The 17,437-nt window shown below is 40.0% G+C and overlaps 4 protein-coding genes across 4 annotated transcripts; 2 read left to right on the top strand and 2 right to left on the bottom strand.

Moving 5' to 3' along the window:
- Positions 1 to 6,323: 6,323 nt before the first annotated feature.
- BGZ61DRAFT_501288 (uncharacterized protein) lies at positions 6,324 to 9,136 on the bottom strand (the record flags this gene model as incomplete). The annotated part of the gene is made up of 8 exons (XM_046251681.1): positions 6,324 to 6,737; positions 6,858 to 7,071; positions 7,118 to 7,234; positions 7,430 to 8,258; positions 8,332 to 8,600; positions 8,651 to 8,736; positions 8,786 to 8,830; positions 9,059 to 9,136. 8 exons carry the CDS (start codon positions 9,134 to 9,136, stop codon positions 6,324 to 6,326), a joined length of 2,052 nt encoding a protein of 683 aa, XP_046092944.1.
- Positions 9,137 to 10,757: 1,621 nt separating this feature from the next.
- Positions 10,758 to 12,021, top strand: BGZ61DRAFT_488211 (chaperonin 10-like protein; the record flags this gene model as incomplete). Its single annotated transcript, XM_046250084.1, has 5 exons — positions 10,758 to 10,844; positions 10,927 to 11,603; positions 11,661 to 11,726; positions 11,769 to 11,836; positions 11,891 to 12,021. The coding sequence occupies 5 exons, from the start codon at positions 10,758 to 10,760 to the stop codon at positions 12,019 to 12,021; spliced, it is 1,029 nt and encodes a 342-aa protein (XP_046092943.1).
- Positions 12,022 to 12,467: 446 nt separating this feature from the next.
- On the top strand, positions 12,468 to 14,297 carry BGZ61DRAFT_501286 (uncharacterized protein; the record flags this gene model as incomplete). The annotated part of the gene is made up of 5 exons (XM_046251680.1): positions 12,468 to 12,584; positions 12,618 to 12,830; positions 12,878 to 12,911; positions 13,075 to 13,700; positions 13,731 to 14,297. The coding sequence occupies 5 exons, from the start codon at positions 12,468 to 12,470 to the stop codon at positions 14,295 to 14,297; spliced, it is 1,557 nt and encodes a 518-aa protein (XP_046092942.1).
- Positions 14,298 to 14,778: 481 nt separating this feature from the next.
- Positions 14,779 to 15,918, bottom strand: BGZ61DRAFT_501285 (uncharacterized protein; the record flags this gene model as incomplete). The annotated part of the gene is made up of 3 exons (XM_046251679.1): positions 14,779 to 15,175; positions 15,211 to 15,824; positions 15,868 to 15,918. 3 exons carry the CDS (start codon positions 15,916 to 15,918, stop codon positions 14,779 to 14,781), a joined length of 1,062 nt encoding a protein of 353 aa, XP_046092941.1.
- Between the last annotated feature and the right edge of the window lie 1,519 nt (positions 15,919 to 17,437).

Below are 17,437 nucleotides of genomic sequence, written 5' to 3'. Positions count from 1 at the left end.
TTAAAGATTGCTTTTAAGAGATTAATAGCTAGCTTTTATTATTTCTATTAAAATCTTTAAATTTAGTATTTTAATTTAAGAGATAGTATTAAAGCTATAATAATAAAATAGTAAAATAAGGCTCTAATTAAATATTATAGAATTTTATTTATAGTATTTAAGATATCTAAGAAATTCTCTTACTAGCTTATAAATTAAAAGTAAGCTATATAAAAAGCCTAGGCTAGAGGAATTAGAGATTTAGATAATTCTAATATATAGTTTTATAGCTTATATAATATTATTAAGCTAGTTTTATTAATCTGAGTCTTAACTTTTTAAGGGATTTATTAAGAGAAATTAAAAGATAAAATCTTAAAGATTTAATTTATAATAAAAACTCTATATATAAAAGTTAACTACTAGAGTTTATAAAAGCTATTTAAGATTTAAGGCTAAGGTAATAATTAGGCTTTTAAATTAACTTATAATAAGAAATTTAATTAGAAAGATAATAATAATTATAATCTAGATTAAAATAAGAATAAGAAAAAGAAAAAAAAAAGATTTTATTATAAAGTTATTTAATTATAAAAAAAGAAATATAAATTTAAATAATCTAGCTTAAATAATAAAAAGAAAGTTAAATTTAATAATAACTAAAATAAAAATACCTTTATTTATAAAGTTTATAGAGGTAAATAATATATCTAGAAGAAATATTACTATATCTTTTTAAAAAAAATATAAACAGTTGGGTTTAACCTAAGAATATAGAGTAAGTCCGAGATATATAGTATATAATCAAGTAGATTAGAACATCATAGTAAGCAATATAGATCACAATCTAGTAATAGTAGAATAGTAGATTCAATGTAACCAAGTATATTAATAGCTAGTAAGGCTATCTATCTATGAAAGTGCTAAAAGAGTATCTATATACTAAATGGGGATTGGTTGGATTGTGTAGAGCGTGGGATTGTAGCGATCCTAGGATTGTGACGATCCAGGATTGTAGGTACAATCCTTAGCGTAACGCTTTATATGTTATTGGACAGGAAAAGTGGGTACCCGTGGGGTTACTGCTAGGGTTGACTGCCTGGTCAACCTGGGCCGTAACAAGAAGGCTCTCGTTTAATTTAAATTAGCTCTTATTATTAAGAATAGAATTATATACTAACTTTTTAATTAAAAGTAAAAAGACTAGCTTATAGTCTTTAAGGCTAGATTATTTAAATTAGATTAATTAGGCTAAGAAGTTAGCTGCTATAATAACTTAATATTTTTAATTAAAATGGCTTTTTTAGTATTAAGATATTTACTATAGATATTAGCTATTTTTAACTTTAAAATTATAATTTATATCTTTAATTAAATTAACTAATTTCTAGAATATTAGCCTACTAAATTTCTTAATATTTTTATTACTAAAAATATAAAGTTCTAATTTAAGAATATAGTAAAATTAATATTATAATTAATAAACTTAAGAGCCTTAAAGTTATTACTTTAAATAATATAGCTTATTACTCTAACTTCTCTTATAATCTAGTATTTTTATAAAAGCTATAATAATAGGGCTATTAGTAGGATATATATTTAGATTTTAACTATTTTAAATCTCTAGATAGTTTGATTATATACTTCTTATTTAATTATTATACCTAATTTATCTTAGAATATATTTCTATTAATACTATCTTTTCTATTTAATATAGCTAGTTTAATTTAATAATCTAACTTAAGATAATTAAGTAAGATATATACTATTAGTATCTATAGCTAGGTTATTTAGAATTTTAAGTCTTAGAAAGACTTATTAATAAGATTATAGAAGCTTAAATTAAAGGGATTATAATAATTAGCTATAATAATTATAGTACTTTTAAGATTACTTAATAAGTTAGCTAGGTCTTAAGAAACTTTCTAGCTAAACTTAAGCTAAAATTAATAATTAACTTTTATAATCTAAAAGGTAATTTTAATAGATATATTAGTCTGCTATTAATAATAGACTGCTATTTTAATTATATCTAGAATTATTATTTTAAGATTTAAAAGTAAGTTGAGCTTGTAAAGATTTTTAAAGCCTTTTTAAGCTACCTTCTTTATTAATTTAACTTAAAATTATAAGTAGTTAAATATAATAGGGAAATTCTAGAAAAATTAGAAGATTATTCTTATATAATATATTAGTTTTTATTAGAATAAGTATTATTATAGAGTTAATAGCTATAGATATAGCTACTTAGAATAGCAAAGCTAAGCTATTTAATAAGGTTATTAAAATTAAGATAAGAGTCTTATAATTAGAAGTTTAATTTTCTTTCTTTCTTTAAGTTAAGATTTATAAGATTGCTATTTATTTTTATAATTAAACTTCTAGAGTAATTAATAACTAGAATATCTATATATCTAATTTTATATAGCTATAGCTTAATAGAATAGTTATATTAGAAATATAAGGTTTTTTATTTAGGTTACTTATAAGTTTATAGATTTAAGATATTTACTATAATTTAAGATATTTTAAAGAATAAGAAGAAGTAATAAAGGCTAAATTTCTATATCTAGATTAGCTATCTTATAAAATATTAATTAATTAATATTTATTAAATTTAAATCTATTTATTAAAAAATTATTTTATTAGAGATGTTATTTTTAATAAAAATAACTAATTTAGTAAAGATATTAACTAGTTATAGAATAATTATTATATATTAAAAAGAAAGAGCTAGATTACTTATTAAATTAAGTAGAAGTAACTTAATTAAATCTATTACTAGAAGAAACAGCTAGTAGCTTAATAACTAGATAGAAATTAACCTACTATAAGAATTAAAATAATATCTATAATAAGAATTAGAATAATTTAACTAATTTAAATTCTAAAAATCAGGCTAAAAAGATTAATTTATTTTATATATAGATAAACTAAATAATAGAAATATAAAGATAATTTTTTAGAGGCTAGGTTTAATTAACTTACTAGAATTATAGGGCTTTTTAGTAATAAAATTAGAGAAGGTTCTTAAGGAAAATTAGAGAAGAATATAATACCTTAGATAGCAATTAATTTAAATTCCCTAAAGTCTATAAATATAACTACCTAATGCCTATATCTTTACTACTAGTAATACTTCTAGTAATAATAATTTAGAATGTATTTAATTAATTTAATAACTTAAATTCTAGAAACTTTATAATTTCTAAAATTAAATAATTTAATGTCTAAAAGCTGCCTTTAATATAAAAAGACTAGCTAGCCTATTAATACTCTTAATAAAAAGGTTATTAATAAGATTAAGTTATAATATCTATTAAAGAAATCTAGATCTATTTATTATAGCTAGCTTTTATAACTATTATAGTATTATTAGGATTTTTAGAATTATTTAATAGAGGTTTAATTTAAATAGGCTAAATAAGACTATTTATAAAGTTATAAGAAAATAAAGTTTTAAATTAAAATTAATAAAGATAATTTAAGAATTTTAAAAAAATAAACTCTTAGTTATATATAAGTTTATATTTATAAGTTTAATAAATATAGCTACTACTTAAAGTATAAAGCTAGGCTAGTTATTTAAGGGGACTAATAGTTAAAAAAGCTAGATAAAAAGATTTATATCTTTACTCTAGCTAAATAATTATTTTAATTACTTATTATAATAGCAGCTTACTTTAATCTAGATCTTATATAGTATAATACTATTAATATCTTTATTAATATTAAGCTAGACTATTAGATTTTAATAAGGCTGCTATTTAGATATAGTTATAATAAAAAGATTCTACTAATTTAGAAAGTCTTATATAATTTATAAGAATTCCCTTTTTTTTAATAGAAGAAACTTATAGCTATATTAAAAAAGCTAGACTTTAAGTTAATTTAGTATAAACTTTATTATATAATAAAGAATAGAATTATTATCTTTTTTTATATTAATAATATTATTTTTACCTACTAAAAGAAAAAATAGAAGGAGGTTTAAATAGCTATAGCCAGTCTTAAAGTTTATTATAAGCTAACTAGTAGATAGAACCTTTAGTAGTTTTTAAAAATTAAGGTTATTTAAGATTATAAAGCTAGCTTAATCTAGTTATTCCAATTCTTATATTTTAATAAAATTGCTAATCTAGTAGATAACCTAGATTAATAGTACAAGACTTCTATAAAAAAGAACTCTCTATAACTATATAAGAAACAAGCTTTAATTTCCTTGACAAGATGATACTAATAGAAGATCGGATCAATCCTCTATATTATTATCATAACCCAGCCCGATACAGCCTTTACTATATTACAGCTAGCTAGGTTCAATTTAAATTCAGGACTGGATTATTATAGAGCTGCAAATCAAGCCCTTCTATATTTTAAGAAGACTAACAGCCTAGCCCTTCAATTCGGCCAAGACAATCAGTTTCTCATAGCTAGTGATGCTTTCTATATAGACAACCCTAATCAGAAAAGCTCTCAAGTCTATATTATGAGACTATTTGGAGGGACGATCGGATGGAGGGCTAACAAGCAAGCTACAGTTACTACGTCTACGACCAAAGCCAAGCTCCTAGCCCTATCTCAAGCAGCCGGCAAGGCTATGTTTATTTCCCGGCTGGTTAAGGAGCTAGGGATCCAGCTGGAAGAGGAAGAAATCCACATTCAATGTAACAACCTTCAGACGATCCGTCTGATCCATTAAGATATCAACAGGCTACAGACCAAGCTACGTCATGTTGATATACACAATCATTGGCTAAGGCAGGAAGCCCAGAGGAATAGGATCACAGTAGACTACATCAGTACGGAAGAAATGATCGCTGATAGTCTCACTAAGGTCCTAGTAGGCCCGGCATTTCAACAATCAGTCAAACAGCTAGGTCTGATAGATATTACAGATCGGCTAGAACAAAGGGATTTGAAAGACCTGATGGATGACGATCTAGAGATATGAAGACCGCAGCTTGAACCTGAATAGCTTCAAGCTGGGGGGGTGTGTTGGAGGGAGACCCTGTACAAGGAAACCTTCAGTAGATTGATATCTGGTCTTTAGTCATGATGACGAGACCAAAAGGCCCCTCATCCGGCTGATCCGGATGACCCGGATCGATCAGGAGAATCATCATCAATTTGAACAATATTACAACGATTGAATTGACCGTATCGGATCCAACAGTTTCTAAAAGTAGAAAGAAAGCTACTTATATATAAGAATAGATACTATGCATAAATATACTAATTGTCTTAACAGTTCATACCCTCTTATACTAGTTTGATGATTTTGTATACTTGGGGTAATGCTCAAGGCCGAATGCCATTGCATTTGCCAAATCTCCCGGCATTGGGTCTACATCGGCAGATTCCTTCTCTAGTTCGCCCGCATATAGAGAGATGTAGCTCCTCCCTTACAACCTCAGCCCACACACGCATAAATATAAGCCTGGTATTGGGGGTGGAGGGGGGGCTCTGTACTCTTCTACATATAAAATATTCTGATATGACATGAGATGACCCAGGAATCTACGATGCCGTCAATGTTGCGTGGGCTGATTTCACAAATTGCTGCGGGGCGGTGGGGAGCATCACACTACTCTACTATATTCTGTCCACGCGAAGACTAATGCAGATCTCCTCCTCACAGTCGCGCCGATGGCTCGGACCACAATAGGCCCCGTGTTAGCAAAGACAGGGCCGACCGCTAGCGAATACGCCGTATTAACTAAAGTGTGAGCTAATAAAGTATGGTTGATACTGACGAGATTCATCTACATTGAGTGGTATTTCACTCGAATGCAGACTATGATGGCGGACTTCACATCCCTTTGGTTAACCCAACAGTGCGTCCGAATTCCAAACAGCAAAGGTATAACTCGACGATCAGCAAGAGCCTGTGAATACATAACAACTGCCTACTGTCTAAGCTGGGAAGAGAAGACGCAAGTGAAGATAGTTAACAACAGGTAGCTCAACTGCATCCGCTATTAATGGTCGTTGTTGGATAGCGTACGGCACATTCGATCACAGAGATAGTGTTCAATACGATGTGGAGACTAAGGATGATCATTGTATTGATCCCGGATCCTCCGGCCCCCTCTTTTCTCGAGAGGCGTTTTATCTTATCTCACGCCCCCTCTGACTAAGGTCAGGACATCGATCTATCAGAGGTTTCGCAATACAGGGTGACAATCCAACAGTCCTCTTTAAGAAACAGGGGATATCCGGGGGGCTGACTTCAGCACACATGATCGCAGGGTTAAGGGGGAAGCCTTTAGCTCCAATTTCCTGATTCGGCGTTGTAGTCCGGATCTAGCGATGACTTCTGGAGCAGCCTATAATATGGCATCATCTCAACTTAGTAGCGGTTCCCTGAACAACAGCTGCCTTGTGTCTCTTGTTAGTGATTATGTCTTCCCTCCAAAGCCATCCCAGCCCAGCCGCTCCCCCCGGTCCAAGCACAACAGCTGTGCTGATTGCATAAATTGCAATTTTCAGCCAGCTGGATTGGACCATCCCGGCGTGCTTCATGTCCCAGAAGAGATATCCCAGCCACATTAACGTGGCCGAGAATACGAAAGCCGCGTCGAACTTTAAGAACTCCCGCGCAAAGGCCGTTAGGTCGGATGTATTAGGGGGCAAAGTATGCGGGAGGAAACCTGCCGCTGTGCCAAAAGGGGCAGTAAACCAGGCCCTGAGCCAAAAGCATACAGAGGGAACGATTAAGGTACCGATAGTGTATCGAATCAATGGCAAGTCACGCTTCGGGGCAGTGATCCTATCTTGCATCATCGTGTTGGGAAAGGCGTAGGAGAAAATAAAAGTCGCGACAGCTGTCCAGATGGGGAACATTTGCCAGATAAATAGCTATGATTGGCGAACAGGAAGCGATGGCCAAAATAGCATGGCGTAAGTTGGGATGTAGTATGCGAGAATCATTACAGGCTGGATAGCCCGAATGTAGTTCATGCGCGTTAGTCTCATGTTAGTCGCCTTGAAGTTCTTAATGGGTGAGCTAATGTAGTGGATAAAGTAATATAGAGGGCTTAGAAGACCGACGCCAAAGAATTGGCCGAGTAGCGTGAATAGAAATAGCCTGCAACAGAGTCAGCTACATTCAGTAAGTTGGGATAGTAACATACAGCTGAGCAAGGGTTAAGGTATTAGCCCGGCGAACAGACTCAATAGACCAAATGGTAATGATAATCCCCAAGTTAGTTAAGCAAGAGGCGACCTGCCCTCGAGATACTGTATCATGCCTGTTTATAAATGGCAGGAAGAACACATTAATCGGAGCCCATCTAGTGAATATTGATGATTAGTATATCAGTACAATAGGAATCTTGCACAAAACTTACGCTTCGTCCAGCCAGTTGATATTGTAGAAAGTCTTCTATATGGAAATTCGGTCGGTATCCAGAGATATCTCGCCAGTGTCAAGCGCCAGAAATAACCATGGGAATGCTTTCTCGGCGTTCAATACTCTAGAGGCGAGATAGAACAGGCCAAGCATCGGTAATATCGCCAGGGCTCTCTTCACCTTACTTTCTTTCTTACCGTCGCCCTGGGTTGGGTTGAAGGGCATGGTTCCACTTAGGGATGCCTTTGGCGGTGGAAGATATTCAAGCATAGTAGCACCAATGACCATGTCGCTGGCCATGTCTTGTAAAAAGTCGCCCAGCATAGGGAAGAAGAGCCGGAAGAAGACGCGCTCAAGGGGTCCTCGAAGAGCCTGTAAGCGTATATGCTTAGCAGAAGCGTCGATGACAGATGCCGCCCTCTCCTCTCGACATTTCTGATATCCACGGAGGTATTCTTCGATTTCTCTCTCAGTTGGAGGTTCTCCGCCATGTCGGTCCACCATAGCCTTGATCGAATTAGCCAACGCCGCTACGCTCTCGATTGCGACATTGCCTTCAGCCGCAACGTTTGGAGTCATCTTGTATGTGCTGTCTCCCAGGCACACGATTCGCCCGCACGTCCACAGTTTGAACTTGGCTTCTTCCAAAGCAACAAGCTGGCACGAAGTTGTCTTCTCCCACAAGTAAGAGAACTTGAGATCTGGCCGAATGAGCATGTCTCCGTGCTGAATGGCGAATTGTTCAGTCTCCGCCCTAGTATAGTGTGGGATATTCCTGAGTGGATATTGCACATTCAATTTTTCAAATATGAAGTAGTAGGCTCTTCCATTCTTGGTGGTTACCACGAGAGAACTTTGATCGGTGTCGTAGCCAATATCGAAGTCTCCTGCTTCGAGGTGTTGGACTGAAGACGCAATCATGCCTCGAGCGTGTCAGCATGTAGTCCTAATTCGAGATACCTAGACCAGGGAAAACAGGTGCCCAAATGAACTTACTGTTCTTGTCTTGTCTCACCAGCTCTAGCTGTCTCGGTTCGGCCAGCTTCCACAATTCTTCTCGGGCCCTGCTTGCAACTCCGTCGGCACCGACTAGAATGTTTCCTTCAAATGAAGACTCGTCATCACATCTGACAGTTATTCCGTGTGGTTGATGATCGATCTCGACAATGTTCTTGCGTGTCAAGATTTTGCTTTCATCTTGGACGTTGTCAAACAAGGCCTGCAAGAGAATCTGGCTATCTCCCCACAAGGCGTTATACCCAGTCCTGTTGTATGATTAGCCATAGCGACTCCAATAAGGAAGTTCACTACTCACCTTGCCTGTCCAAGCTTACTCACGTCAGATCGAGGGCAAATCAAGTGCCCTCGATTGTCGCGATCCGCCATCCATAATACAGATTCCTATCCTACGTTAAGGGAGAAACCACAAGCATCATTGTTATTTACGCACCATCTTTTCCATCAGTTCATCTAATAGTCCAAGTTGATCGAGGATCTAGGGAGAAAGTCAGCGTTGCGTATTTAGATCACAAGAAACGGAACCAGGGGTTTAGAAGTGGAGAGGACTGAACTCACACGGCAGCCGTTTGGCATGATGCCAATAGATGTGCCGACCTGAGAAGCAATTGTCTCTCGGCACTCCAACAGCACATAATCGATGCCGGCTTGCTAGTTGATTGTCAGAACCGTTCTGCTTGCACCTCAATAGGTATTCAGGTCATACCTCCAGTGCATTAGCAAGTGTAAGACCAGCGACACCACCTCCAGCGATGATAACTCGAAAATTGGTCTTAGAAGACATGGTCAAGAAGTGAACGAGGTAGCAATAGGCGATTTATCTAGGTAGTGTGTTTGCGATCGCGGGGAAGTGGGCACGAGAGAAGTGAGGCAATGGTTTTATATGCATTGCTAACGGCACCAACTCCAAGGAACCTAATTATGAGCTATTATAAGAAGTTGGATCACATGCTCGTTACCTGCATGCTAAGTCTGTTAATAGACTTCACTTCAATATTATAAAGCGCCGTGACCACAGTTCAGACTCCCAAGCGGGTGGAAAAAAACACTACACGTTAATTGGGGTCCTATGACGGCAGCCCCGTCACCTGCTGCCGATTACCCGTTGGTATTGTGTGGCGCCGCCTACCAACCTCGTCCCGAGGTTGGTCTATGATATACTCTAAACTAAGTTTCGAACTAATATAACCCCCATTTTAGAGAGTAATACCCCGCATTTTGGCTCGGCATTGAATAAGACCCAGTCCTTCTATCTCGGCGACGATTGCAGCCATTTCAGCTATAGAATTGCTGTATGCTTTTCCAATACTATTAAGCCCTATTAATAAGATAAATATACTGCAACCTACTAGCCTGAACTAGGTAGGGAGGCTTCGGAGAGTATATAGAAAGAGGTTATGTGTATGACTAAGTCTTGAATTATTTGGTTTCGCTCTGGCATCAGTAAATAAGATTACAAGTAGCGCCTCCGCAAACATTTCTACCCAACGTTTCACACTCTTGACTTATTCGGTCTAGCCTCGGCATAATTATAATATCAGCAAATGATTTCATAATTAGCGCCTCGGCAAGTATTTACACCCGAGTTCCACACTCTTGACTTTTTCAGTCTAGCTTCGGGATAATTATAATATCAGCAAATGATTTCACAAATGGCGTTTAGACAAAGTATTTACATCCGAGGTTTCTACTGTCAGATATTAGAGTGAATTATGTGTTTGTTATTCCGCTTCTTGCTGCTTGAGGTTTTCAAGCAAGCTCTATATACCTCTTCTATGCTATGTGGAATTAACTGGAAATTGCTAACTAAGCATGTAGCAATAGATGACAACTGCCATCTTTAAAACAATATTTATCAGCCTCTGAAGCTATTTCCATAAACTTTCTTTTGCCACTATTCAATACACTCTCGGCCCCTTCTATTCACCTTTAGCAGTTATAGTATTAGCACATGATTGTACAAGCAGTGCCGAGGTAGTTATTTCAAAGTAGGTGGGGTTAGATATCTATCGAATCTATTTGAATCGAATGCTCGGCCTTACCATTTTGATGCCATGGCCTGGCATTCGGCAGTGTTGAGGGGTTGAAAGTGCGGGGTCGCCGAAGCCTCGGACAGCCTGTCCAGGAACAGAAAAGAAACGGAAGAAGCGGAGATGGAAGCTGGATCTAAAGATCACGAGACGATATCCTAGTTTCTGCAGGCATTTTAGTGGGTAATCCTCCTAAGGTATCGAGTCAGATGATGCCGAACCCCGCAAGCTGTAGGCCATGTTATATGTATAAAAGGGGGTGACAGTTGTATCTGCATCGAATCGTACCTAACCTAGCCTCAAGAGTTCCAAGACCCAATTGTTTCCATTATCATACATACGATGCACAAAACCCCCGTTGGTTCTTTCCCCACCATGATTCGGGCGGCACGGTACTACGGGAGAGAAGATGTCCGCGTCGAGCAGGTTCCGGCGCCTGTGGTGCGCCCAGGCCAGGTCAAGGTGAGGCTGGAATGAAGCCCGAACAGACGGTAGCAACAAGTACAGATGGAAGACCATACGCTGACTTGGTGCTTGTGTCCAGATTGCCCCAGCTTTCGTTGGTATCTGCGGATCAGATCTGCATGAGTATCTGGGCGGCCCTACCTTCTGCCCTACCACACCACACCCCGTGACCGGCGAGAGCATCCCCGTCACGCTCGGCCACGAGTTTTCCGGTACCATCACAGAGATCGGGCCCGGCGTCACCGGCTTCGAGATCGGCCAGAGATGCGCCGTGCAGCCGATAATGGTTTGCGGCCATTGCGTGGCCTGCGCCGCCAACGCCGAGAACGTCTGCCACAATACCGGCGTCCTGGGGTTGAGCGGAGGAGGCGGCGGGCTTAGCGATGCTGTCTGCGTGGACGCTGCCCAAGTCTTCCTATTGCCCGACAACCTGACTCTGGAGATAGGTGCCCTTGTTGAGCCGCTTTCCGTCGCTTGGCACGCCGTCACTGCCGCGCCTGAATTCAACCCCGACTCGATCGTCTTGATTATTGGAGGTGGGCCTATTGGCTTGGCTACTATCTTGTGTCTTAAGGCCAAGGGCGTCAAGACGATTCTGGTTTCAGAGATTGCTTCCGCTCGTCAAAGGTTTGCCTTGCAGTTTGGTGCAACCCAGATTGTCAACTCTATTACAGACGATATCAAGCAGGTCGTTCTAGATGCAACTGAAGGCAGAGGTGCTGATGTTGTTTTCGATTGCGCTGGAGTTCCTGCCAGGTGTGTCTTTCTATTTTCTTGACGTGGTATTATCTAGCTGAACTAACAGTCTTTTAGTATTAAGGAGGCTTGCGAGGCTGTCAAGATACGGGGAACTATTATTAATGTAGCAATCTGGAAAAAGTAGATTCCATTTAACCCTAACTGGATAACTTTTAAGGAAAGCTCCTATAAGTCTATCCTTGGATATCAAGACAAAGATTTTCAAGCTGTTATTGAGCATCTTCGAACAGGTAAGATATTATAAAGCTATCTACAAGTGATAATATTGCTAATAAGGGTTTAAGGCGTAATTAAGCCAAATGATATGATTACTGCAAAGATTAGGCTAGAAAATGTTGTTGAGGATGGTATCAAGGCACTTGTCACTGATAAAGATAATCATGTGAAGATTCTAATTGATATTAATGCTGAATAGACTTTATGCCTTTTGGTACGAACTGGAAAATAGCTTTGGGCTTACCTATGTAAACTTTGCCTGTCCCTTACGGTATTATCGCCGGATTGTGAGGTTTCCCTGAGAGACCTTGAATTATTACGCGGCTGGAGGCTTTGCTTTGCGGGGAACGTCTCCGTATTGCTACTGCGATATTAATCACTTATTATTATTCTGTATAAGTGCCGATAATTGATGGATTTTCGTATCCAAATACGAACGTCGGTTTAGAGACAACATCCGAGCATGTGATGTTTCATCTCAGCAAGGCAATGCCTAATGCCATTGGCAACCCCAATGTAGCGAGTGTGGCTTATCCCAGGGAACTCCATGTCATCCTTATATAGAGACGCCGAATTCCATATCTTCCACCCATTAAAGGGCTACTCCATCCATCCACCGGAAGACATCTTGTTAAGCCAGACATCATGCATCGCATCGCAGGCACTCTCGCCTTTGTCGTCATCATCGTGGTGCAGGCACAATGTAAGACATCTCCTTTAGACATTGGCTTGCCGTCGACAGATGAATGGGCCGCCTTCAACGTCACAATCGATGGTGTCTTGATCAAGTCATAGCCCATCACGTCTTCCTGCTATCCGGGAAATCCATTCAATTCTCCCGACTCTTGTGACGCCGTCGCGGCCAATTGGAGTCTAGCCTCGTTCCATGCGGCTTTGCCAGAATCCTGCGGCTCTCCACTTTTTGTAAACAACTCGTGTTTACCGCCAGGCGTCGTTGGTTACATGGAAAACCAAGGATGTGATATCGGTGGTATGCCACAATATGTCGTCAACGCGACTGCAGAGCAAAACAGATGGCTGCAGCGATGAGATAGGCCTCGGACCGAAACATTCGCATCGTCATCAAGGGTACTGGGACATGATTTGAACGGAAGGTGAACAATCTTGTCTCCATGACAATCAAAACATGCTGATGGAATACATCGGCCGAGCGGCACATACGCTCTCTCCATCTGGACTATTAACATGTGCCAAATCACCGTCAGCTCTTCGTGGCCGGTTCCCGGCTCAGATACTACCGGGAATGTCCTCATCACCGGCAGTGGCAACAACTATGGGCGTATCCTCGGAGCTGCAATGAACGCCGGCAGAGTAGTCATTAGTGGTAATGATCCCACCGTCGGCCCTGGAGGACATATCCAGGGCGGTGGCCACGGACCTCTGTCGAGCACATACCGCCTCGCCGCCGATCAGATTTACCAGATGCGAGTTGTTACCACGCAGGGGGAGATCCCCGTCGCCGATGCTACGCAGAATCAAGACTTACTATGGGCCGTTCGAGGCGGAGGGGCAGGTCAGTATGGCGTTGTGACCGAGTCTACTAAAACTTATCCTGCTCGAGCCGCCGTCATTACAGCTAGTGTCGTATTGTCACTTGTTGGGAATGGCACAGCAGCCTTCAACGCTTCATGGAATGCTCTCGGAGCACTGGCATCTGCTATCCCAGGTCTTATAGACGCCGGCGTGGGGGCGGGCACCATCCAGGGAATCGCAGCCAAAGGTGTGTCGATATCAATGGGATTCACCGTCTTCAATACCACGGTAGAGGCGTTGAGAACAATAGCTGCACCGGTCATCGCTCTCATGCAGACCCAAGCCCCTTACGATAGCGCGTTCAGGGCGTTCTTGACTGAGCCGGTGACTTATTCCGGGTATGTCGCATACTAGACCGATAGGATCACATCCCCGAGCAATACTGCCGGGCTTCCATCCTTCATGTCAACTCGACCGCTTGGTCAGGAGCAGATATCCGATTTACCTATCCCCGTAGTGAGATCCTACTTTGAACGTGGCACACGCAAAGAATCCGGTGGAATTTATGTCATGGTTATCGGGCTCCAGGGTGGGCCAGGCCCTAGAAACGTTGACCCGAGCATGCGCGGCGCCCTGCTTCCGTCATGGCGGACCACCTACCTCCACACCATTGGTATGGCCTCGGCTCTATATATGACCCTCTCGCCACAAGATACCCTAAACAAGGCGGCAAGGTGGGCCGAGGAGAATTTCAAGGCCGTCTGGAGAGAATGGGCGCCGAATACCGGATCTTACATGAATGAGGGCAACCCCATGAATTCTAACTTCAAGAAAGACTCTTACGGCTCAAGCTATGATCGCTTGTTTGAGATCAAGCAGAAGTATGATCCCACCGAGAGCTTGTATGTGTTGTCGGGTGTCGGAGTTATGCTTGGAAGTACAACCTTAACACTGACCAGTTGTGTTGGAAGTGGCGAGTGAGGCGGCTTGTGCGGATAATCTCTTAGATTAGGCCGTCCTGTTACTTTATTCATTTCGTCGCAATAGTGTTCGGCAGTTGAATCCGCCCAGCCTTGGTGCAGGTCTGGACTCGATACCTTTTATTCAAGTGGGACAAGGTCATCCTACCACTGTATTGGTAATTACGATAAGCAGACATACTACAAAGAAGAGGGGAAGTGGGGTAGAAACAAAAATGACAAAACACCGCAACGAGTAGCTCTGAAGATGTTGATCGTTCAGAAGTTGGTGCAATTAACTAATGTAGATGCCTAACCCAATATCATGGTCAGGTGTATTGAAGGCTCTCTCTGGCACACGCATAGGTTTCTTTTATGTGCTGTGTGTTCCCACGATGAAGAGCATCATGGAAGAAACCTCACGTTTAACATTCATGTGAAAAATGACCCAGGAATCAATTGACACTGGGTGGCTAGTTTGACTCCGCATTAAATGGGCATGCTTACGCCCCGTTGAGAGGCTGCTCATAGACCGCGCCATTAATGGTTGTCGTTAGAGTTCCATTCGAATCGAAAATGTTTGTTAAGACATCGATCTCCACTTCGAAGCCCTCGGGGCTAGACTTTTTCGTGGCATAGAGGTTAGGACCAGTCTGCACCAAATCGGAGAACCAGTCGAGATGGGCAACGGTCGATGCCATCGGTATCGTGGTGACATTCTCAAAACCGTTGAGGAACGTCTCCCCGTCGTCCGAGTAGTCATTGTAAGTGACTGCTACGCCAATAATACCAGAGGAATTCGCTGCTCCAGCGAGGGTGACTGACGCATAGCCTGAAGATTTGGCGGCGAGCCTATACGTGCCCGGCGGTGGTACTGGCCGATCCGGCGGCGATCTCCTGCTAAGTAGGGAACGGCCCATGGGATTTCGTCCGACACGGGGGCGACCGGGATGAATTTGGAAGGTGTCCGGCTAGTGAACTTGGCCAAGACCATTCTAACATCCTTACCCTGGGGTTCTTTAGACTGAAAGCAAGGTAGAGGATTGGGGCCACCGCAAGCAGGGGAGACGGTTTGGGCTTCCCAGTATACGACTTTAGTCGAATCGGGAGACCACCGAGGGTCAGCCCGGCCGTTCCACTGTGGATCATTTAATGACCCGCTGCCTAACACATCAAAGCCCGGCCCGTTGATCTTTTGGCCGTAATATGACCCGCGGTCGCCATAGTTGTCGAGAAGGTAAGGCACAAAGAACCGCCGTGCACCGTTATTGCGTGTAGATGAGGTTATAGCGGCGGAGACCAGATCTGTAATAGGTGGGATATTACGCATACCGGATAGGAACATCTGTCGATCTGTACCTCGGGTATCCATAATAGCCCACCATTTGCCATCCGGAGAGCCATCAATAGGGTCGATATACTCAGGGTGATTTGTAATGGCACGAACTTTGCCGGTCTGCATGTTGACGCTGAACGCATCCAAGTTTGATGACTCAGCAGGATACCCAATATACACGATCTCGTCGCCTGGACCACTGAATCCTCTCAGCTCACCGATGGAGATCGGCCTCGCTTGCGGTCATTGACCCAACCGTGCTTGTCTCGGCAATGCTGCTGGATACGCTGGATCTGACGGGCGACATACGGGCACTGTTCACATCCAAACCCGTTGTGCTTCGGCGGGGGGATGAATGGAATCGGGGCTGTTATGGGGGGCGGTACTAATTATTACTGCAACTCCTTTTAGTTGTGGATAATGCCGGGGATGGCCTGTATGATGTTATGAATTTGTTGTGCTGTGAACCCTACTGTATATTAGGCTTATAAATGACTAATTACTTTGTCGGCTATAAATGTAGCTGTATATAGCTTGTAAATGATGAATGGATACTCGGGTAAATGTATAAATAGCTTTATGATGATGGCGATGTTGATGTTTGTGGTATGGTAATATTTATATATTATAATCTTATCTCTTAATTTTATATGCTCTACTATTAGGTAATTAGCTACTTCTAGATTTATAGCTTAATTAGTTAACTAATTATATCTAGAAATTTCCTGGCTAACTTTAAATTAATTGCTAGCTGCCTGGCTCTTAAAAAGGTGCTAGTATTGAATATTGCTTTTTTATGGGATAGCTAGTATATCTACTTTTAAATTTTTTATATACCTGCCTTATTTCTAGCTATTAATCTAACTGTGCTTTTTATAATAATATTTTACTATTTAATTGTAGCTCTAGACGATATATAAGTAGGTATTATACCCTAAATTGTCTTTTATTGGCGGCTTGATATATAGAATGAGTATAGTATATAGTAGTGGCAAGATCTATTAAAGTAATTCGGCCTGGTCTTAAATAAGGCCTGGAATGTCTTGAATAATAGCAATAATATTCTTTCTCTCCTTAACTGTAATTCTAGGATATTCTGCCTTTAGGTGGGATCTTGCTTCTTGGGCAATAGATATAAAGTAATATTACTTATATATAATAATTAAATAATTAGTAAGATAAATAAAGGGGCTAATATCTAGTTGTGTCTCTAATGCTAGTAATGTAATTGGGGACTGGCTTATATAAACTTGAGTAGGGCTTAGTGTTGTACTTTCTTGGTGTATATTAAGAATATCTTCGTCTAGATTGAAGCTTTCTTGGCGACTTGTACTCTTGCTCTGTAGATTGGGTGCTTCCCCCCTTCTAGTATCCGTCAGGTTAATATAGACCCTCTTGGCTGGTGTAGTATCTGCTGAAAGAGGCCTGGGTTTTAGTGGATGTTTTGATGCTGTAGATAAAAGAGCTATAGTGGGATTGGATGTGTGCGGGCCTATTGTTATATTATCATTCTCATTATGTAGGTGTAGAAACTGATGCCATTTCTCGGATGCCTGAATATAGAGCTCTAGCAGCGCTAGCTGCATCTTACTTGGGAATGTACTATTTAACCTATAGGTGCTGTATCTCTGTTGCGGGGTATAGCTGCCCTGCTATGTAAAGATTGAATTGACCTAGCCCCTAATAGTGTAATTATTATATGGGTTGGTATAGCTGCCAGCCTGGCAAATATGCCTATTTATAATAGCAATAGCTAGTTATTAATATAGCTAAGCCCCAATATAATAGGAAATACTTAGTATACTCTATATAACTTAATATAGCTC

Source organism: Ilyonectria robusta (assembly GCF_021365365.1).
Source record: "Ilyonectria robusta strain PMI_751 chromosome Unknown BGZ61scaffold_153, whole genome shotgun sequence".
In the NCBI taxonomy this organism is placed as follows: domain Eukaryota; kingdom Fungi; phylum Ascomycota; class Sordariomycetes; order Hypocreales; family Nectriaceae; genus Ilyonectria; species Ilyonectria robusta.
The sequence above is the reverse complement of the archived record's forward strand: the minus strand, read 5'-3'. Positions and strand labels throughout refer to the sequence as shown.